The sequence below is a fragment of the Salvelinus namaycush genome, unplaced genomic scaffold (assembly GCF_016432855.1).
Source record: "Salvelinus namaycush isolate Seneca unplaced genomic scaffold, SaNama_1.0 Scaffold274, whole genome shotgun sequence".
Lineage (NCBI taxonomy): Eukaryota > Metazoa > Chordata > Actinopteri > Salmoniformes > Salmonidae > Salvelinus > Salvelinus namaycush.
Window position 1 is genome coordinate 200,870 of NW_024059608.1, and position 22,300 is coordinate 223,169.

The 22,300-nt window shown below is 46.6% G+C and overlaps 2 protein-coding genes and 1 pseudogene across 7 annotated transcripts; all 3 read left to right on the top strand.

Moving 5' to 3' along the window:
- Window positions 1-316, top strand: part of LOC120039474 — a 22,299-nt pseudogene extending 21,983 nt beyond the window's left edge.
- A 2,634-nt stretch (window positions 317-2,950) lies between these two features.
- On the top strand, window positions 2,951-12,045 carry LOC120039473 (transmembrane and coiled-coil domain-containing protein 3-like). Of its 3 annotated transcripts, none has more exons than XM_038984864.1 (4): window positions 2,951-3,095; window positions 8,552-8,631; window positions 8,730-8,879; window positions 10,940-12,045. In XM_038984864.1, exons 1-4 carry the CDS (start codon window positions 2,969-2,971, stop codon window positions 11,084-11,086), a joined length of 504 nt encoding a protein of 167 aa, XP_038840792.1. In that variant the 5' UTR covers window positions 2,951-2,968; the 3' UTR covers window positions 11,087-12,045. The 3 variants fall into 3 exon arrangements, with proteins under 3 accessions (XP_038840792.1, XP_038840791.1, XP_038840793.1); XM_038984863.1 differs by lacking the exon at window positions 10,940-12,045 and adding an exon at window positions 10,646-10,929; XM_038984865.1 differs by lacking the exon at window positions 10,940-12,045 and adding an exon at window positions 10,548-10,638.
- Window positions 12,046-12,203: 158 nt separating this feature from the next.
- Window positions 12,204-22,098, top strand: LOC120039483 (transcription factor Dp-1-like). 4 transcript variants are annotated; one of them, XM_038984891.1, is made up of 12 exons: window positions 12,204-12,364; window positions 13,735-13,817; window positions 14,993-15,059; window positions 15,706-15,809; window positions 16,823-16,944; window positions 18,489-18,660; window positions 18,864-19,010; window positions 19,417-19,485; window positions 19,632-19,783; window positions 20,434-20,600; window positions 20,716-20,794; window positions 21,022-22,098. In XM_038984891.1, the coding sequence occupies exons 2-12, from the start codon at window positions 13,806-13,808 to the stop codon at window positions 21,146-21,148; spliced, it is 1,218 nt and encodes a 405-aa protein (XP_038840819.1). In that variant the 5' UTR covers window positions 12,204-12,364; window positions 13,735-13,805; the 3' UTR covers window positions 21,149-22,098. The 4 variants fall into 4 exon arrangements, with proteins under 4 accessions (XP_038840819.1, XP_038840816.1, XP_038840818.1 ...); XM_038984888.1 differs by having other exon boundaries at window positions 12,206-12,315; XM_038984890.1 differs by having other exon boundaries at window positions 12,206-12,315; window positions 21,025-22,098.
- Window positions 22,099-22,300: the final 202 nt, after the last annotated feature.

Genomic DNA, 22,300 nt, shown 5'->3' on the forward strand with positions numbered 1-22,300 from the left:
TGTGAGGTAGCTCCCTCCTCTATCCTCTCCTCTGTTAGATGTAGCTCCCTCCTCTGTCCTCTCCTCTGTTAGATGTAGCTCCCTCCTCTGTCCTCTCCTCTGTTAGATGTAGCTCCCTCCTCTATCCTCTCCTCTGTTAGATGTAGCTCCCTCCTCTATCCTCTCCTCTGTTAGATGTAGCTCCCTCCTCTATCCTCTCCTCTGTTAGATGTAGCTCCCTCCTCTATCCTCTCCTCTGTTAGATGTAGCTCCCTCCTCTATCCTCTCCTCTGTTAGATGTAACTCCCTCCTCTATCCTCTCTTCTGTTAGATGTAGCTCCCTCCTCTATCCTCTCCTCTGTTAGATGTAACTCCCTCCTCTATCCTCTCCTCTGTTAGATGTAGCTCCCTCCTCTATCCTCTCCTCTGTTAGATGTAGCTCCCTCCTCTATCCTCTCCTCTGTGAGATGTAGCTCCCTCTATCCTCTCCTCTGTGAGATGTAGCTCCCTCCTCTATCCTCTCCTCTGTGAGATGTAGCTCCCTCCTCTATCCTCTCCTCTGTGAGATAGGTAGTTCCTCCTCTATCCTCTCCTCTGTGAGGATGTAGTTCCTCCTCTATCCTCTCCTCTGTGAGATGTAGCTCCCTCCTCTATCCTTCCTCGTGAGATTGTAGTTCCCTCCTCTATCCTCTCCTCTGTGAGAGGTAGGCTCCACTCCTATATCCTCTCCTCTGTGAGATGAGATCCCTCCTCTATCCCTCTCCTCTGTGAGATGTAGCTCCATCTAATCTCTCCTCTGTGGAGAGTAGCTCCCTCTCTATACTCCTCTGTGAGATGTAGTCCCTCCTCTATCCTCTCCTCTGTGAGATGTAGCTCCCTCCTCTATCGTCCCTCGTGAGATGTAGCTCCCTCCTCTATCCTCTCCCTGTTAGACTTTTTAGCTCCCTCCTCGTCCTCTCCTTAGTAGATGTAGCTCCTCCTCTATCCTTCTACTCGGTTAGATGTAGCTCCTCCTCTATCTCTCCTGTTAGATGTAGCTCCCTCCTCTATCCTCTCAGTCGTTAGATGTGCTCCTCCCGTCCTCTCCTCTGTTAGATGTAGCTCCCTCCTCTGTCTTCCTCTGTTAGATGTGAGGCTCCCTCCTCTATCCTCTCCTCTGTGAGATGTAGCTCCCTCCTCTATCCTCTCCTCTGTGAGATGTAGCTCCCTCCTCTATCCTCTCCTCTGTGAGATGTAGCTCCCTCCTCTATCCTCTCCTCTGTTAGATGTAGCTCCCTCCTCTATCCTCTCCTCTGTGAGATGTAGCTCCCTCCTCTATCCCTCTCCCTGTTAGATGTAGATCCCTGTCCTCTATCCTCTCCTGGTAGATGATAGCTCCCTCTCTATGCTCTCGCTTGTTAGATGTAGGCTCCCTCCTCTATCCTCTCTCGTAGATGTAGCTACCTCCTCTAGATGTAGCTCCCTCCTCTATCCTCTCCTCTGTGAGATGTAGCTCCTCCTCTATCCTCTCCTCTGTTAGATGTAGCTCCCTCCTCTATCCTCTCCTCTGTTAGATGTAGCTCCCTCCTCTATCCTCTCCTCTGTTAGATGTAGCTCCCTCCTCTATCCTCTCCTCTGTTAGATGTAGCTCCCTCCTCTATCCTCTCCTCTGTTAGATGTAACTCCCTCCTCTATCCTCTCCTCTGTTAGATGTAACTACTCCTCCTCTATCCTCTCTCTGTTAGATGTAGCTCCCTCCTCTATCCTCTCCTCTGTTAGATGTAGCTCCCTCCTCTATCGTCTCCTCTGTTAGATGTAGCTCCCTCCTCTATCGTCTCCTCTGTTAGATGTAGCTCCCTCCTCTATCCTCTCCTCTGTTAGATGTAGCTCCTCCTCTATCCTCTCCTCTGTTAGATGTAGCTCCCTCCTCTATCCTCTCCTCTGTTAGATGTAGCTCCCTCCTCTATCCTCTCCTCTGTTAGATGTAGCTCCCTCCTCTATCCTCTCCTCTGTTAGATGTAGCTCCCTCCTCTATCCTCTCCTCTGTTAGATGTAGCTCCCTCCTCTATCCTCTCCTCTGTTAGATGTAGCTCCCTCCTCTATCCTCTCCTCTGTTAGATGTAGCTCCCTCCTCTATCCTCTCCTCTGTTAGATGTAGCTCCCTCCTCTATCCTCTCCTCTGTTAGATGTAGCTCCCTCCTCTATCCTCTCCTCTGTGAGATGTAGCTCCCCCCTCTGTCCTCTCCTCTGTGAGATGTAGCTCCCCCCTCTGTCTTCTCCTCTGTGAGATGTAGCTCCCCCCTCTGTCCTCTCCTCTGTGAGATATAGCTCCCCCCTCTATCCTCTCCTCTCCTCTGTGAGATGTAGCTCCCCCCTATCCTCTCCTCTGTGAGATATAGCTCCCCCCCTCTATCCTCTCTTCTGTGAGATATAGCTCCCCCCTCTATCCTGTCCTCTCCTCTGTGAGATGTAGCTCCCCCCTCTGTCTTCTCCTCTGTGAGATATAGCTTCCCCCTATCCTCTCCTCTGTGAGATATAGCTCCCCCCCTCTATCCTCTCTTCTGTGAGATATAGCTCCCCCCTCTATCCTCTCCTCTCCTCTGTGAGATATAGCTCCCCCCTCTATCCTCTCCTCTGTGAGATATAACTCCCCCTCCTCTGTCCTCTCCTCTGTGAGATATAACTCCCCCCTCTCCTCTCCTCTGTGAGATATAGCTCCCCCCTCTATCCTCTCCTCTGTGAGATATAACTCCCCCTCCTCTGTCCTCTCCTCTGTGAGATATAACTCCCCCTCCTCTGTCCTCTTCTGTGAGATATAGCTCTCTTCTCCAACAGAGAATATGTTTCCTGTACAATCAAGTACTACAATGGACATGCCAATACAAAGCAATACTGTGTAATTAGGGAGTTTATGATATAAATTGTTACAGTTGGTAGAATGGATATAGTGTATGTCAAATTATGTTTTTCCCCTGGCGTTTCCCAGGTGACAGAGTTCCTGGACATTTCCATGGAGCTGGGCTGCTTCCTGGCTGGAGCGCTTCTCTCCTCGCAGGGTCAGATTTGCACCACGGAGGTCATGGGCTGCATCGAGCCAATCAGAGACTTCCTCGCCATCATCTTCTTCGCCTCCATTGGTCAGAATTGAAGCTTACCCTCTGCAGTGTCTCTGTCTCTCTATGGCTGTTTAGCATCATACAGTTGAAGTCGGAAGTTTACATACACCTTAGCCAAATTCCTGACATTGAATCCTAGTAAAAATTCCCTGTCTTAGGTCAGTTAGGATCACCACTTTATTTTAAGAATGTGAAATGTCAGAATAATAGTAGAGAGAATGATTTATTTCAGCTTTTATTTCTTTCATCACATTCCCAGTGGGTCAGAAGTTTACATACACTCAATTAGTATTTGGTAGCATTGCCTTTAAAATTATTTAACTTGGGTCAAACATTTTGGGTAGCCTTCCACAAGCTTCCCACAATAAGTTGGGTGAATTTTGGCCCATTCCACCTGACAGAGCTGGTGTAACTGAGTCAGGTTTGTAGGCCTTCTTGCTCGCACATGCTTTTTCAGTTCTGCCCACACATTCTCTATAGGATTGAGGTCAGGGCTTTGTGATGGCCACTCCAATACCTTGACTTTGTTGTCCTTAAGCCATTTTGCCACAACTTTGGAAGTATGCTTGGGTCATTGTCCATTTGGAAGACCCATTTGCGACCAGCTTTAACTTCCTGACTGATGTCTTGGGATGTTGCTTCAATAAATCCACATAATTTTCCATCCTCATGATGCCATCCATTTTGTGAAGTTCACCAGTCCCTCCTGCAGCAAAGCACCCCCACAACATGATGCTGCCACCCCCGTGCTTCACGGTTGGGATGGTGTTCTTCGGCTTGCAAGCCTCCCCCTTTTTCCTCCAAACATAACAATGGTCATTATGGCCAAACAGTTCTATTTTTGTTTCATCAGACCAGAGGACATTTCTCCAAAAAGTACGATCTTTGTCCCCATGTGCAGTTGTAAACCGTAGTCTGGCTTTTTTATGGCGGTTTTGGAGCAGTGGCTTCTTACTTGCTACGCAGCCTTTCAGGTTATGTCGATATAGGACTCGTTTTACTGTGGATATAGATACTTTTGTACCTGTTTCCTCCAGCATCTTCACAAGGTCCTTTGCTGTTGTTCTGGGATTGATTTGTACTTTTCGCACCAAAGTACGTTCATCTCTAGGAGACAGAACGCGTCTCCTTCCTGAACGGTATGACGGCTGCATGGTCCCATGGTGTTTATACTTGCGTACTATTGTTTGTACAGATGAACGTGGTACCTTCAGGCTTTTGGAAATTGCTCCCAAGGATGAACCAGACTTGTGGAGGTCTTGGCTGATTTTTTTTGATATTCCCATGATGTCAAGCAAAGAGGCCCTGAGTTTGAAGGTAGGCCTTGAAATACATCCACAGGTACACCTCCAATTGACTCAAATGATGTCAATTAGCCAATCAGAAGCTTCTAAAGCCATGACATCATTTTCTGTACATTTCCAAGCTGTTTAAAGGCACAGTCAACTTAGTGTATGTAAACTTCTGACCCACTGGAATTGTTATACAGTGAATTATAAGTGAAATAATCTGTCTGTTAACAATTGTTGGAAAAATGACTTGTGTCATGCACAAAGTGGATGTTCTAACTGACTTGCCAAACTAAAGTTTGTTAACAAGAAATTTGTGGAGTGGTTGAAAACCGAGTTTTAATGACTCCAACCTAAGTGTATATCAACTTCCGACTTCAACTGTATCTGTCTTTATATGGCTGTTTAGCATCGTATCTCTGTCTCTATGGCTGTTTAGCATCGAATCTCTGTCTCTATGGCTGTTTAGCATCGTTTCTCTATGGCTGTTTAGCATCGTATCGCTGTCTCTATGGCTGTTTAGCATTGTATCTGTCTCTCTATGGCTGTTTAGCATCGTATCTCTGTCTCTATGGCTGTTTAGCATCGTATCTCTGTCTCTATGGCTGTTTAGCATCGTATCTCTGTCTCTATGGCAGTTTAGCATCGTATCTCTGTCTATATGGCTGTTTAGCATCGTATCTCTGTCTCTATGGCTGTTTAGCATTGTATCTGTCTCTCTATGGCTGTTTAGCATCGTATCTCTGTCTCTATGGCTGTTTAGCATCGTATCTCTGTCTCTATGGCTGTTTAGCATCGTATCTCTGTCTCTATGGCAGTTTAGCATCGTATCTCTGTCTCTATGGCTGTTTAGCATCGTATCTCTGTCTCTATGGCTGTTTAGCATCGTATCTCTGTCTCTCTATGGCTGTTTAGCATCGTTTCTCTCTATGGCTGTTTAGCATCGTTTCTCTCTATGGCAGTTTAGCATCGTATCTCTGTCTCTATGGCTGTTTAGCATCGTATCTCTGTCTCTATGGCTGTTTAGCATCGTATCTCTGTCTCTATGGCTGTTTAGCATCGTATCTCTGTCTCTATGGCAGTTTAGCATCGTATCTCTGTCTCTCTATGGCTGTTTAGCATCGTTTCTCTCTATGGCTGTTTAGCATCGTTTCTCTCTATGGCAGTTTAGCATCGTATCTCTGTCTCTATGGCTGTTTAGCATCGTTTCTCTCTATGGCTGTTTAGCATTGTATCTCTGTCTCTATGGCTGTTTAGCATCGTATCTCTGTCTCTATGGCTGTTTAGCATCGTATCTCTGTCTCTATGGCTGTTTAGCATCGTTTCTCTCTATGGCTGTTTAGCATCGTTTCTCTCTATGGCAGTTTAGCATCGTATCTCTGTCTCTATGGCTGTTTAGCATCGTTTCTCTCTATGGCTGTTTAGCATCGTATCTCTGTCTCTATGGCTGTTTAGCATCGTTTCTCTCTGGCTGTTTAGCATCGTATCTCTGTCTCTATGGCTGTTTAGCATCGTATCTCTGTCTCTATGGCTGTTTAGCATCGTATCTCTGTCTCTATGGCTGTTTAGCATCGTATCTCTGTCTATATGGCTGTCTAGCATTGTATCTCTGTCTCTATGGCTGTTTAGCATTGTTTCTCTGTCTCTATGACTGTTTAGCATTGTATCTGTCTCTCTATGGCTGTTTAGCATTGTATCTGTCTCTCTATGGCCGTTTAGCATTGTATCTCTGTCTCTATGGCTGTTTAGCATTGTATCTGTCTCTCTATGGCTGTTTAGCATTGTATCTGTCTCTCTATGGCTGTTTAGCATTGTATCTGTCTCTCTATGGCTGTTTAGCATTGTTTCTCTGTCTCTATGGCTGTTTAGCATTGTATCTGTCTCTCTATGGCTGTTTAGCATTGTATCTGTCTCTCTATGGCTGTTTAGCATTGTATCTGTCTCTCTATGGCTGTTTAGCATTGTATCTCTGTCTCTATGGCTGTTTAGCATTGTATCTCTGTCTCTATGGCTGTTTAGCATCGTTTCTCTCTATGGCTGTTTAGCATCGTATCTCTGTCTCTATGGCTGTTTAGCATCGTATCTCTGTCTCTATGGCTGTTTAGCATTGTATCTCTGTCTCTATGGCTGTTTAGCATCGTATCTTTCTATGGCTGTTTAGCATCGTATCTCTCTATGGCTGTTTAGCATTGTATCTGTCTCTCTATGGCTGTTTAGCATCGTATCTCTCTATGGCTGTTTAGCATCGTATCTCTCTATGGCTGTTTAGCATCGTTTCTCTCTATGGCTGTTTAGCATCGTTTCTCTCTGGCTGTTTAGCATCGTATCTCTGTCTCTATGGCTGTTTAGCATTGTATCTGTCTCTCTATGGCTGTTTAGCATCGTATCTCTGTCTCTATGGCTGTTTAGCATCGTATCTCTGTCTCTATGGCTGTTTAGTATCGTATCTCTGTCTCTATGGCTGTTTAGCATCGTATCTTTATATGGCTGTTTAGCATCGTATCTCTCTATGGCTGTTTAGCATTGTATCTGTCTCTCTATGGCTGTTTAGCATCGTATCTCTCTATGGCTGTTTAGCATCGTTTCTCTCTATGGCTGTTTAGCATCGTTTCTCTCTGGCTGTTTAGCATCGTATCTCTGTCTCTATGGCTGTTTAGCATTGTATCTGTCTCTCTATGGCTGTTTAGCATCGTATCTCTGTCTCTATGGCTGTTTAGCATCGTATCTCTGTCTCTATGGCTGTTTAGCATTGTATCTGTCTCTCTATGGCTGTTTAGCATCGTATCTCTGTCTCTATGGCTGTTTAGCATCGTATCTCTGTCTCTATGGCTGTTTAGCATTGTATCTCTGTCTCTATGGCTGTTTAGCATTGTATCTCTGTCTCTATGGCTGTTTAGCATTGTATCTCTGTCTCTATGGCTGTTTAGCATTGTATCTCTGTCTCTATGGCTGTTTAGCATCGTATCTCTCAATGGCTGTTTAGCATCGTATCTCTGTCTCTATGGCTGTTTAGCATCGTATCTCTCTATGTCTGTTTGTGCAGTTATTTGATGCTTTTATTTGTGTGTTGTCTCTACTACTGTAGGTCTATGTGTTGTCTCTACTGCTGTAGGTCTCTATGTGTTCTCTACTGCTGTAGGTCTATGTGTTTTCTCTACTGCTGTAGGTCTCTATGTGTTGTCTCTACTACTGTAGGTCTATGTGTTGTCTCTACTGCTGTAGGTCTATGTGTTGTCTCTACTGCTGTAGGTCTAAGTGTTGTCTCTACTGCTGTAGATCTATGTGTTGTCTCTACTACTGTAGGTCTATGTGTTGTCTCTACTGCTGTAGGTCTCTATGTGTTCTCTACTGCTGTAGGTCTATGTGTTTTCTCTACTACTGTAGGTCTATGTGTGTTGTCTCTACTACTGTAGGTCTATGTGTTGTCTCTACTGCTGTAGGTCTATGTGTTGTCTCTACTGCTGTAGGTCTAAGTGTTGTCTCTACTACTGTAGGTCTATGTGTTGTCTCTACTGCTGTAGGTCTATGTGTTGTCTCTACTGCTGTAGGTCTAAGTGTTTTCTCTACTACTGTAGGTCTATGTGTTGTCTCTACTGCTGTAGGTCTATGTGTTGTCTCTACTGCTGTAGGTCTAAGTGTTGTCTCTACTACTGTAGGTCTATGTGTTGTCTCTACTACTGTAGGTCTATGTGTTGTCTCTACTACTGTAGGTCTATGTGTTGTCTCTACTGCTGTAGGTCTATGTGTTGTCTCTACTGCTGTAGGTCTATGTGTTGTTTCTACTGCTGTAGGTCTATGTGTTGTCTCTACTGCTGTAGGTCTATGTGTTGTCTCTACTACTGTAGGTCTATGTGTTGTCTCTACTGCTGTAGGTCTATGTGTTGTCTCTACTGCTGTAGGTCTATGTGTTGTCTCTACTGCTGTAGGTCTATGTGTTGTCTCTACTACTGTAGGTCTATGTGTTGTCTCTACTGCTGTAGGTCTATGTGTTGTCTCTACTGCTGTAGGTCTCTATGTGTTGTCTCTACTGCTGTCGGTCTATGTGTTGTCTCTACTGCTGTCGGTCTATGTGTTGTCTCTACTGCTGTCGGTCTATGTGTTGTCTCTACTGCTGTAGGTCTCTATGTGTTGTCTCTACTGCTATAGGTCTTCATGTGTAGGTCTCCATGTTGTTCTTTTCTACTGCAGGTTTCCATGTCTTTCCTACCTTTGTCCTGTACGAACTGACAATCCTGGTGGTACTGACTCTCTCACTGGTCATCATGAAGGTATGCTCGTTGTTGCTTTAAACCACTCTCACTTACTTATTTTCTCTCTCTCTCACTCTCTCTAATTAAACACCTCCTCCTCTCCATGTCCCTGTTAGTTCCTGATGGCGGTGCTGGTGCTGTCGGCCATCTTGCCTAAGGGTTCTCGCCACATCCGTTGGATAGTGTCTGCCGGCCTGGCGCAGGTCAGCGAGTTCTCCTTCGTGTTGGGGAGCCGCGCCCGCCGAGCTGGCATCATCTCCAGAGAGGTACTTCTACCGACTAACAGACCACCACTCCATGCTTCGTTCCAAATCAAACAATAGTCCCTAGCCACTACCCCTAACCACTACCCCTAGCCACTACCCCTAGACACTACCCCTAACCACTACCCCTAGGCACTACCCCTAGACACTACCCCTAGCCACTACCCCTAACCACTACCCCTAGACACTACCCCTAACCACTACCCCTAGGCACTACCCCTAGACACTACCCCTAGACACTACCCCTAACCACTACCCCTAGACACTACCCCTAGACACTACCCCTAACCACTACCCCTAGACACTAGCCCTAACCACTACCCCTAGACACTAGCCCTAGACACTACCCCTAACCACTACCCCTAACCACTACCCCTAACCACTACCCCTAACCACTACCCCTAACCACTAGCCCTAACCACTAGCCCTAACCACTAGCCCTAACCACTAGCCCTAACCACTAGCCCTAACCACTACCCCTAACCACTACCCCTAACCAATACCCCTAACCACTACCCCTAACCACTACCCCTAACCACTACCCCTAACCACTACCCCTAACCACTACCCTTAACCACTACCCCTAACCACTACCCTTAACCACTACCACTACCCCTAACCACTACCCCTAACCACTACCCCTAACCACTACCCCTAACCACTACCCTTAACCACTACCCCTAACCACTACCCTTAACCACTACCCCTAACCACTACCCCTAGACACTACCCCTAACCACTACCCCTAACCACTACCCTTAACCACTACCCCTAACCACTACCCCTAACCACTACCCCTAACCACTACCCCTAACCACTACCCTTAACCACTACCCCTAACCACTACCCCTAACCACTACCCCTAACCACTACCCCTAGACACTACCCCTAACCACTACCCCTAACCACTACCCCTAGACACTAGCCCTAGACACTACCCCTAGACACTACCCATAGACACTACCCTTAACCACTACCCTTAACCACTACCCTTAACCACTACCCATAGACACTACCCTTAACCACTACCCTTAACCACTACCCTTAACCACTACCCCTAACCACTACCCATAGACACTACCCTTAACCACTACCCCTAGACACTACCCCTAACCACTACCCCTAACCACTACCCTTAACCACTACCCCTAACCACTACCCTTAACCACTACCCCTAACCACTACCCCTAACCACTACCCCTAACCACTACCCCTAACCACTACCCCTAACCACTACCCCTAACCACTACCCCTAACCACTACCCCTAACCACTACCCCTAGACACTACCCCTAACCACTACCCCTAACCACTACCCCTAGACACTAGCCCTAGACACTAGCCCTAGACACTAGCCCTAGACACTACCCATAGACACTACCCTTAACCACTACCCTTAACCACTACCCTTAACCACTACCCATAGACACTACCCTTAACCACTACCCTTAACCACTACCCTTAACCACTACCCCTAACCACTACCCATAGACACTACCCTTAACCACTACCCCTAGACACTACCCCTAACCACTACCCCTAGACACTACTTGAAGATGTTTATGGCAATTGCAAGTTGAATACATACAGGATCTAGAATACAACTGGCCTCTTCTTCCCCAGGTGTACCTGCTGGTTCTTAGTGTCACCACTCTGTCCTCTTCTTCCCCAGGTGTACCTGCTGGTTCTCAGTGACACCACTCTGTCCTCTTCTTCCCCAGGTGTACCTGCTGGTTCTCAGTGACACCACTCTGTCCTCTTCTTCCCCAGGTGTACCTGCTGGTTCTCAGTGTCACCACTCTGTCCTCTTCTTCCCCAGGTGTACCTGCTGGTTCTCATTGTCACCACTCTGTCCTCTTCTTCCCCAGGTGTACCTGCTGGTTCTCAGTGTCACCACTCTGTCCTCTTCTTCCCCAGGTGTACCTGCTGGTTCTCAGTGTCACCACTCTGTCCTCTTCTTCCCCAGGTGTACCTGCTGGTTCTTAGTGTCACCACTCTGTCCTCTTCTTCCCCAGGTGTACCTGCTGGTTCTCAGTGACACCACTCTGTCCTCTTCTTCCCCAGGTGTACCTGCTGGTTCTCAGTGTCACCACTCTGAGTCTTCTGCTGGCTCCGGTGTTGTGGAGAGCCGCCACACACAAGTGGGTTCCTCGAGCCGAACGCAAGACGCTCGCCCGCCCGCCCCCGCTGCTGCCACACCCAGCAGACTGAAGCCCATAGGGGCCCTGCTAAAGGGCCAAAGGATCAAAGGTCATTCTCTCTCTTTCCATGGAGAAAATAGTAATGACCCATTATCTTTGGGTCATTGGTTGCATCCAAAATGGCACCTTGTTCCCTACATAGAGCCCTGATCTAAAGTAGTGCACTATATAACGAATAGGGTGCCATTTGAGATGCAATCATTGTAGAATGGTTTACATGTACTCATTGTTGTCTTGACTGTCATTCCTCCACTCACGTACTACAGTAGTTATGGAGGGATCCCTGATGAGAACACCCTTTTGGTTTGTGACGTCACATTGTTGGTGATGACATATTCCCTTCAAGGGAATATTATTAGTCTGGGGTTGCATATGGATCAGTTTCATCCCGACCAAACCTCTGGGAGAAAGACATAGGCCAAGGTTAACAGTTCAACTTTCCATTTAGTACATTTGAATGTCAAGCTGATACTGTAAAGTTTCAGTGTTCTAACCAAACACGGACACATAGAAACTGTATGTATGGGTTGTTTATGTCAGGGCTTTACATGTGTGTACGCGTTATTGCACTCCTATGGCATCTAATGCTGTAAAATGTTTATTTTTCTTATGTTTCAGTGACTGTTTTATATGATAATGGCTCGATAATTTTATTCTGTTTGTACGGTGTACTGTACTGTAGCCTGACTGGAAGAAAAGACTACAACTAGAAGACTTCCTGCTAATACATCATGCAAGGGAGAAATAAAGATATAGCATTGTATTTATTAGGCCAGTTATAGTTAGATTATGTATAAACGTTACAATGGAAATAAGTGGGTCATTCCAAGCACAATAAATTCCCATTTTACATTATGTTGTGTTAGGTTTGTTTAATATTCAACAAAATACAAAATGTTGTACATTATGTAATAAAAAAATGTTGGAATATGCACTTATTTATTAAAAGATTGGTTTATTGGTTCGGGAGCAGATGTCCTGTTTTGATAATGTTATATTTGAATATTGTCTGTCTCGTCCAATGAAATGTTTTGATATCGTTCTGTAGGTGTGGTCTATGCTTCCCGCGTGATGACGTTCACTTTGTGCGTGTCCAATAGTTTCTTTCACATTTCAGACACCGCCAAGCTCAGTTTGGAGTGCATAGTTTGTCGCACAACTCTGGAAGCTCAGCAGCCGGAGATCTCAGTCGGAGTTTGGGACAAATGCTAACAGCTGACTCGGAGTTAAATCAGAAAAGTGACTTTAATTCTTCCAACTAAATTGATTTATTGATGAAGTAGAAGAGGTAGTTACATTTGTACGCTGAGCAATTACGTTTATTTCGCTGGGTTTCAGTGGAGTAGAAGTAGTTAACTAGCTTACGTTAGCTAACGTCACTGTCCATCAAATGTATGACTGTTGCACCTAACGCTATTGAACAAATGCAGAGGCCATTCGAAGTTGTTTAGCTAAGCAAAATCGAAATAAGTTTGAATTGTGGCATGTCATTCAATCACATTTCTACCCATAGGTAATGTAGCGAATTTAGCCTTCCAGGAGTACAAAATGTAAAATATATTCTCTTAATTTTTAGCTAGCTGGCTACAAAAATGGCTGACTCGGCTTCTAGCTAGCAGGTAGTTAACGTTCGCTAGTGAGTGCACTCTACCGTAAATAAAACATTATTGTCCACATTATCGTTACGTTAGTTACTAACTAATGAATGTCTAACCGAAAAGCGGGTTTGGCAAACTATTACCTTAACGTTAGCTGACTGGCTATTAATTCAAACAACTCCTATCGTTGCGATGAGCTACCGTTCGCTAATAAAAAGCTTGTGTCGATAGGCAGAACGAACTAGCATGTTGCGTGCTAACTTTAGGACAAACAACACGCTAGCTAGCCATCTGTCAAGCTTGCCAAGCAACCATCTTGACTGAAATTGCGACAAGTCATTCGTTCAATTACTTTCTGTCTTTGTAAAGATGCAGGTAACTAGCTAATTGAAAACCTTTGGTCTTGGACTCTGAAACGTTTGTGCTAACTTGCTCGTTTATGTTTGCTTCGCTAACGTTAGTTTTAGCTCGTTTCCTGTTTGGAGGTTAATTTCGATCTCATCTGGCTGCAGTAACTGGGAGTTGCGGATGAAGAATAATGAGTGAGAAAGGTCGTGGTAACTAGTTGATGGTTGTTAATACTCGTGTTTTAAACATGCACAATGGTGGTTCACCTAACTTTCTTGCTAAATATATCTAGCCCAAGCTGCAAAACATGTATGATTGCATGTTGAGTAATGCGTAGTCAGCTTCTGGATCCAAATAGCTGCTGTTGTGCTTCCTCTGTCCGGCTATGGGAGCCTTCTGTCGTTCATTGTTGTATTTACGCGGTTAGGCCTATGTTCTGTTCTCAATGGCCCATAGTTGGCAATAACTGAGTGTGGAGACCGATTTATGTTGAAACCAAGTTGTTTCCAAAGCTTCCATGCGGCCTAGTAGAGTGTTGTGGTTTGAATCCCCAGGGGATATAGCCAGCCTATTCCAACCTTGTAACATAAGTTAAACAGAATGTTTAGCCCATCTACAATAAATGTCCATTCTGCATTTCTTCTACAATCCTACAGTTTTATAACACTGAACTGGAGGCATCTTTTTCCCCCCTTTCCATATTTTGCTTTAGGGAAGCAATTGCTGAACATCCCAAAGAAACCTTCTAGAAGACTTCATCTCCCACACATAGGAGCTGATATCATGGCAATGGATGTGAGTTCTGGGCCAGTGTTGTACAGTGTGCAATTCTTTTACTGCGCTGGAGTAAAAGTGAGAAACCTGTCGTTCTGGGCCAGAGTTATAGTGTGCAACCTGTCGTTCTGGGCCAGAGTTATAGTGTGCAACCTGTCGTTCTGGGCCAGAGTTATAGTGTGCATGTTGAGTAATGCGTAGTCAGCTTCACAATTAGAATGAGAACTAATTCTATAGTGGAACTTTTTTTCTCTCCGACCATCCAGATCCAGTTTTAGATCATTGCTTCAGGGAAGAACACAACTAGATTGATTAACTTCCCTTTGTGGTTTGAGTGGTACAGGCTAAGTTGCTTTGAAGACCTTATCAACTTCCTGATTTAGCAGTGGTGGATCTCACCATACCAAGTGGTGGTTGATACTTCCTGATTTAGTTGCTTGCTGATGTGCAATTATCATCTGACAAACAACTTTAAACATGACTTGACCATCTCCTTCCATTCATAGTAACTAGTGGTTTATGCTCCACAATTTGGGAAACACTGGACCAGTGTCCACCCACCTACACAGTTCAAGATGGTCGCGGAGGTCCTCAAACTCTAGTGTACACAGATTGATGCTCAATTGTTCACTCAAAGGTTGCCATGGAAACGGAGCAACACACTCACAGTAAACACCTTTTAGTAATCCAGTAGAAAGAGGAGGAAGGGAAGCGCTACTGAGGTACACTATAGTATATTTTGGTAGATAGAAGGTGCTCTTTGGTAAAAGGTGTAAATAGGTCATCAAAAAGAAAGGAGGACCAAGGCACTCTTCATATAATAAATTAAAATGCCTTTATTAGTATGGCATGTTCAATAGAAACAAAGTTGTTAAAAACCGACGCGTTTCGGCTGCATGGCCTCCTCGACGAAGGCCATGCAGCCGAAACGCGTCGGTTTTTAACAACTTTGTTTCTATTGAACATGCCATACTAATAAAGGCATTTTAATTTATTATATGAAGAGTGCCTTGGTCCTCCTTTCTTTTTGATGACCTTTAGTAATCCATTGACCTCAGTCCAGCAGCACCTCCTAGCTCCAGACTAGTATAAAGCTAACTCGTGAGAAGAAGAGAATCTAGAGAAGTTTGTAGCTCCTGGTGTTTCCATGGCGACAGTGTGGTGGTGTGGCCATAACAGAACATTGTGGTCTTTAGGCGGCTGTGATCGGTGCCAACGGAGAGATGAAGGTTTTCTACAACCAGAACCTCAGTCCCAGCAAAGGTAGGTAGCCACAGCACCCAGAGTTTCCCCTAGTTATTTGAATATAGGTGGACTGCACACTGGCAGGGAGGAGTAAGACTTGGACACGGGTGGCAGTACTAGAGATACGCTAGAAGCATTATGATAATCAGCCGCTACTCCTGCAGGTTGGGAGTTGATGTTAGGCTGTGACTCTCGCCTAACTAACAGAGGAGGGCAGTGTTGCCCCCTATTGAGAAGTTCTCTCTGTGGCCAATCACGTCGTAAGTGATTCCAGGGAGCTTGGGGTGGGTCTCAATTAGGGTTGTCGCGATACCAGTGTCGCGTTACTTCTGTGGCAAGGGAACAAAACATGAAGCAGTTTTAATTTCTTGAGGAAACTGTCCTTATGTTAGAAACCAACAGCATTATGTTGTCACCTGGAGTCCCATTTATTTATTTAGTTAGCAAACTAGCACCCACAATTTTACATAAAGCAGATTATTATAATTTTTTTTTTACAACTATGGAGTTCAGTCTAATTCATGTTTAATTTTTTCCCCAATGGAGAATCTGGTGTGGTGATGCTGGTACCGTGACAACCCAATCTCAAGTAGTGCACTATATAGGGAATGGGGTGCCATTTGGGATGCACCCCTGGTGTTATAACTTGTTCCTGTCCCTCCAGGTGTCCTGTCCCTGGTGACAGTCCACCCACAGTCTCTCTCTGTGGGGAAACAACTGCTTCCCAAAACCCTGGGGCCCTCCAACGTCAACATCGCCCCGCACATGGTGAGACACAACACTACCACTAGTAACAGCCTCATTTCTAACAACCCCTGTCCTCTCCTCCTCCTTCTGTCTGAGTGCCCCTCTCCTCCTCCTCCTCCTGTCTGAGTGCCCCTCTCCTCCTCCTCCTCCTGTCTGAGTGCCCCTCTCCTCCTCCTCCTCCTGTCTGAGTGCCCCTCTCCTCCTCCTCCTCCTGTCTGAGTGCCCCTCTCCTCCTCCTCCTCCTGTCTGAGTGCCCCTCTCCTCCTCCTCCTCCTGTCTGAGTGCCCCTCTCCTCCTCCTCCTCCTGTCTGAGTGCCCCTCTCCTCCTCCTCCTCCTGTCTGAGTGCCCCTCTCCTCCTCCTCCTCCTGTCTGAGTGCCCCTCTCCTCCTCCTCCTCCTGTCTGAGTGCCCCTCTCCTCCTCCTCCTCCTGTCTGAGTGCCCCTCTCCTCCTCCTCCTCCTGTCTGAGTGCCCCTCTCCTCCTCCTCCTCCTGTCTGAGTGCCCCTCTCCTCCTCCTCCTCCTGTCTGAGTGCCCCTCTCCTCCTCCTCCTCCTGTCTGAGGGCCCCTCTCCTCCTCCTCCTCCTGTCTGAGGGCCCCTCTCCTCCTCCTCCTCTGCTACTACTAGGGAAGCACTGGGCTTCCCATGTCTCCGTGGCAATAAAGCCTTCATACTAACTTTGAACAAGGCAGGATGACGTGTGTGACCTGTGTGTGTGACCTGTGTGCATAAGCTGATCACAAACCCTTCAGTCAGCGGGATTATAATAAGAACTCATCAACATGATCATCCTATTAATGAGGCAAGCCCCGGAGCTCAGGGTTCAGCTAGAGATACATAGAAACCCTAGTTCTATAGAGAGATCTAGACCCCAGCCATGATACCTTGATCTGGCTAGCCTCCATAGCTTCTAGTATGGTGTAGATAGATGCTATATAGATCGCTCCTCGGTGCTTTGAAAGAAGCGCACACATTTACATTTCTTTCATTTATTGCTTAAATGTTATGTCTGCATTGTAACTGTCTCTGTCTCAGGTGATGGGTACTCCTCAGAGGCCCAGTGGGTCAGGCGGGTTAGTGATGGGCAGCCCTCACACACCCAGTACCCAGTACAGACCACAGAGCCAGCCGCCTGATGCCTCTCCCTGGTCCACCGGGTAAGACACATACACAATTGTATACAAACACTCCTCATGCTGGTTATGGTCACCTGGTCGTTATGGGTCAGCTTTAGGTCAACTCTCAGCAAGGAGGCTGGCTGGCTTCTTGGGAAAGTTCTCTCTCTCGTTAAGGGATTGAGATGTCACTACATTAAAGTATTCACACCCCTGGACTTTTTCCAAGTTGTTGTTACAATTTGGGATTACATTTGGATGTAATTGTTGCTTTTTGTCAATGATCTACACAAAATACTCTGTAAAAGTGGAAAAATTATATATACCATTTTTTGATTGAAAATAAAACCTATATCTTGATTAGATAATTATTCAACCAAGTCAATACATGTTAGAATCACCTTTTGGCAGAGGTTACAGCTGAGAGTCTTTCTGGGTAATAAGTCTGTAAAAGCTTTGCACACCTGGATTGTACAACATTTGCTCATTTGTTCTTAAAAAAAAATATTCAAGCTCCGTCAAGTTGGTGGTTGTTCACCGCTGGACAGCCATTTTCAAGTCTCGCTGTAGATTTTCAAGATTTAAGTCAACTGTTACTAGGCCACTCGGGAATGTTCAATGTCTTCTTGGTAAGGAACTCCACTGTAGATTTGGCCTTATGTTTTAGGTTATTGTCCTGCTGAAATGTGAATTTGTCTCCCAGTGTCTGTTGGAAAGCAGACTAGGTTTTCCTCTAGGATTTTGCCTGTGCTTATAGCTGTATTGTTTTATTTTTATCCTAAACTCCCTAGTCATTGCCGTCGACAAGCATACCCATAACACGATGCAGCCACCACCGTACTTGAAAATATGAAGGGAAAATCAGTGATGAGTTGGATTTGCCCCAAACATAACACTATGTATTCAGGACATTGGAGAATTTCTCTTTCGTCTTTGTGGTTGAATCTGTGTTTGAAATTCACTGCTTTACTGAAGGGACCTTACAGATAATTGTATGTGTGGGTTACAGAGATGAGGTAGTCATTGAAAAATGTTAAACACTATTATTGCTCACTTATGTGACTTGTTAAGCACATGTTTACTTCTAAACATACTTAGGCTTGACATAACAAAAGGGTTGAATACTTATTGACTCAAGACATTTCAGCTTTTCATTTAATTTGTTAACATTTCAAAAAAAATATTCCACTTTGAAAGGATGGGGTAGTGTGTGTGTAGATCAGTGACACAAGGGGTGTGAATACTTTCTGAAGCACTTCTCTCTTCCTAGTCTCTATCTCTACAGCAGCCATACTCAACTAGCAGATAGTGGTCACTCCTGCTCTAACTGACTACTTCTCTCTCAAACTCCTGCTCTGTCGTCTTCTCTTATTCCTGCTCTGTCGTCTTGTCTTATTCCTGCTCTGTCGTCTTGTCTTATTCCTGCTCTGTCGTCTTGTCTTATTCCTGCTCTATCGTCTTGTCTTATTCCTGCTCTGTCGTCTTGTCTTATTCCTGCTCTGTCGTCTTGTCTTATTCCTGCTCTGTCGTCTTGTCTTATTCCTGCTCTGTCGTCTTGTCTTATTCCTGCTGTGGTTGTGTTCCAGGAAGCGTGGTACTGGTAAGAAGGGGGATAAGAACGGGAAGGGGCTTAGGCATTTCTCCATGAAGGTGTGTGAGAAGGTGCAGAAGAAGGGAGTAACTACCTACAATGAGGTGGCTGACGAGCTCGTGGCAGAGTTCAGCGCCAACGACACCCTCCTCTCGCCCGGCGACTCGGTGAGACACACAGCCAATCAAAAACCATCAGACCAGGGTTTCATCCGTACAACAAATAGCCCAGTCCGAGTTCAAGATGCACAGATTCTGTACAGCCCTATGGGCCCTAGTCAGAAGTAGTGCACTATAAAGGGAATAGGGAGCCATTTGGGAAACGACAGCAGAGCCATTTGAGACACTGCCCCTCTCTCTCTCCTCCGCAGCATTCCTACGACCAGAAGAACATCCGACGGCGTGTGTACGATGCACTCAACGTGCTCATGGCCATGAACATCATCTCTAAAGAGAAGAAAGAGATCAGGTGGATCGGCCTGCCCACCAACTCAGCCCAGGAGTGTCAGAGCCTGGAGGTAAGAGATCAGGAGTGTCAGAGCCCGGGGGTAAGAGATCGGGAGGGTCAGAGCCCGGGGGTAAGAGATCAGGAGTGTCAGAGCCTGGGGGTAAGAGATCAGGAGGGTCAGAGCCCGGGGGTAAGAGATCAGGAGGGTCAGAGCCCGGGGGTAAGAGATCGGGAGGGTCAGAGCCTGGGGGTAAGAGATCAGGAGGGTCAGAGCCCGGGGGTAAGAGATCAGGAGTGTCAGAGCCCGGGGGTAAGAGATCGGGAGGGTCAGAGCCCGGGGGTAAGAGATCAGGAGGGTCAGAGCCCGGGGGTAAGAGATCAGGAGGGTCAGAGCCCGGGGGTAAGAGATCGGGAGGGTCAGAGCCTGGGGGTAAGAGACAGACACCTGTAGCCTGATGTATTCCTGTCATCGTCAGGTGGAGAGACAGAGACGACTAGAGAGGATCAAACAGAAACAGTCTCAGCTTCAGGAGCTCATTCTACAGGTAAACATGCCCCTCCACTGTGGGAACATACACACCTATTAGAAGACGCTCACCCTGTCTTGCTGGTGGCTTCAACGTTGCCTGAATGTCATCTCAACGACGTTGACTGAGCGGTATCACAACGTTGTGTGAATGTCCCGGTGCAGCAAATAGCGTTCAAGCGCCTGGTGCAGCGTAATCGTGCAGCAGAGCAGCAAGCTGGCAGGGCTCCACCCCCGAACTCTGTCATCAACCTGCCCTTCATCATCATCAACACCTCCAAGAGGACCGTCATCGACTGCAGCATCTCCAACGACAAGTAAGAGACCAGAGACTCTGGAATACACACACAATTACACTAGTCCTGTTTCACTCCTGTGTATTATATTGATGTGCGAAATATTTTTCTTGAATGTCCCAACCTCCTTTGAGACACCTTGGTGTGTGCAGCATGGGAGTGATTTCAAATTCAACACCAAACCTCATCTAATCATACCTGCCTCCGCCCCGTCTCCTGCCTCCGCCCCGTCTCCTGCCTCCGCCCCGTCTCCTGCCTCCGCCCCGTCTCCTGCCTCCGCCCTGCCTCCGCCCTCCTCTCCTGCCTCCGCTTCCCCCCTCTCCTGCCTCCGCCCTCCTCTCCTGCCTCCGCCCTCCTCTCCTGCCTCCGCCCTCCTCTCCTGCCTCCGCCCTCCTCTCCTGCCTCCGCCCCGTCTCCTGCCTCCGCCCCGTCTCCTGCCTCCGCTTCCCCCCTCTCCTGCCTCCGCTTCCCCCCTCTCCTGCCTCCGCTTCCCCCCTCTCCTGCCTCCGCTTCCCCCCTCTCCTGCCTCCGCTTCCCCCCTCTCCTGCCTCCGCTTCCCCCCTCTCCTGCCTCCGCTTCCCCCCTCTCCTGCCTCCGCTTCCCCCCTCTCCTGCCTCCGCTTCCCTCCTCTCCTGCCTCCGCCCCCCCTCTCCTGCCTCCGCCCCCTACAGGTTTGAGTACCTGTTCAACTTTGACAACATGTTTGAGATCCATGATGACATTGAGGTATTGAAGAGAATGGGGCTGGCCTGTGGTCTGGAGGTGGGCCACTGTTCACCAGAGGACCTGAAGGAAGCCCGCACCCTGGTGCCCAGAGCCCTGGAGCCCTATGTTACAGGTCAGTATGGCTGGCTCCCACAGGCCACCTTATTCAGCCTGATATACTTGGGCTGAGAGTGTGTAAAGGAGGCTGTAGAAATGGCGTCTTTTATTATAATTTTCCCCCCCTCCAGAAATGGCCACGGGTCCAATAAGCAACGTCTACATCACAGGAGCCTCGTCTACAAACGGAGGAGGACGCCGTCACACAAGGTGAGTCTCTTCTATGGAGATGTACTTGTGAGCTCATTTTATCTATCTGGAGGGTGGAAGCCCTCGGTGGCGCTTCCCATGCTAAAACAGGCTTTGTTTCAAGTGTGCCCTCTATCCAACTCTATGATCTCTTCTCTCTTTCTGAGCTCTTTTTTTTTATGGACAGGAAGTGATGTAACAGGAAGGTCTTAACTAATTCCATCTTCTGTTTCCTGCTGTTTATTCAGTAGCACCGATGGCACAGTGGCGTCCATTTCCAACGACTCACACTACAGCGGCTCGCGAGGCCACACTCCCGTGTCCTACATGGCAGATGAGGAAGAGGATGACGAAGACTACGACGACAATGATTAAATCAGTAATTTCTCACTCAACCAACTCTAACAGCCCAGTCTGATGACTAACCAGCTGTGTTCCAAATGGCTTCCTATTCCCAATATACTGAACTACTTTTGACCACGGCCATATTGGCACAGAGCTAGTGCACTGTATAGGGAATAGTGCCATTTGGAATGCATGCAGCCCATGTCCCATGAACAAGTCTCTCCCTTCCTCCAGCTCCACCTCAGGCCTTCCCTCCACCCCACCAAGCTATCTACGAGGAGGCCCATGCTTCTCCTTCCTCAGCTGCCCTCAGAATGCACAGAGCTCACCAACGCAATTGCCTTCTGGGAAACGTAGTCTTTGCTGCCACGGACACTGACTGTATAATGCCTTTTGTGGGAATTAATTTATTTTCTTCTCCTTCTGAAGCTGTGATTACTATGAGTATAATCTCCACAACGTGCTCCTCTTCAGCCCGCCTCCCCGTTACAGGAAGTGGGAGCGTTCTCATGCCAAACTAGTTTTGTTCTTGAGTGAACTGATACACGGCCACAGAAAGATTCCCTCCAGAAACCTGAGATCTGCCTTGTGTGTATTACAGTATTTAACATTATGAACAGTAGTGGTGTCAGTCATTGACATGACAGTGAAATTACTTCCTATACTGCTCCTAGGGGAGAGAGTGTGTGTGTGTGTGTGTGTTTTGTACTTTACTTATTTGTAGTAATATTTTCTTATTTTGTGTGTGTGACTTCCTTCTGGCAGCTATTTGCCCATTGAGACAAAACGTACCAAAATGTTTCTAAATATCTCAATGCTCTACCTAATGAACGACACCCAGAGGGAAGTAGCTGCGTATTATCAATGAACTGAACTTTGGGGAGGATGGAGCCATTCATAGGGTTGAAACAAGCTCAAGACTTCAGGATTGTGTCAAAAGCCAAAATAGTTGGAGTCCACTACGATGACCCCCCCCCCCCCCCCCCCCCCCCATGGAACTTTTGTAAAACTGAACAAAATTTTTCGACCTTGCAAAACCGTACCCTTATTTCTTTCTGTTATATAATGAGTTTGGAAATTATAGAGAATAAATATAGAGGGTGTTTGAACTTATTGTCTTTATGGATTTTAATATGTTTCATTATGATACAATGCATAGCTAATGTCTTGGTTGTACAAGCA

Excerpts from the sequence above, each read along its gene's own strand:
- LOC120039473 (XM_038984863.1), top strand. The coding sequence starts at position 2,969 with ATGGAGCTGGGCTGCTTCCTGGCTGGAGCGCTTCTCTCCTCGCAGGGT. Across the intron at positions 3,096-8,551 it reads CATCTTCTTCGCCTCCATTG|GTTTCCATGTCTTTCCTACC; the intron begins GTCAGAATTGAA and ends TTTCTACTGCAG. Across the intron at positions 8,632-8,729 it reads TCTCACTGGTCATCATGAAG|TTCCTGATGGCGGTGCTGGT; the intron begins GTATGCTCGTTG and ends TGTCCCTGTTAG.
- LOC120039483 (XM_038984888.1), top strand. The coding sequence starts at position 12,282 with ATGCTAACAGCTGACTCGGAGTTAAATCAGAAAA. Across the intron at positions 13,818-14,992 it reads CTGATATCATGGCAATGGAT|GCGGCTGTGATCGGTGCCAA; the intron begins GTGAGTTCTGGG and ends TGTGGTCTTTAG. Across the intron at positions 15,060-15,705 it reads GAACCTCAGTCCCAGCAAAG|GTGTCCTGTCCCTGGTGACA; the intron begins GTAGGTAGCCAC and ends CTGTCCCTCCAG.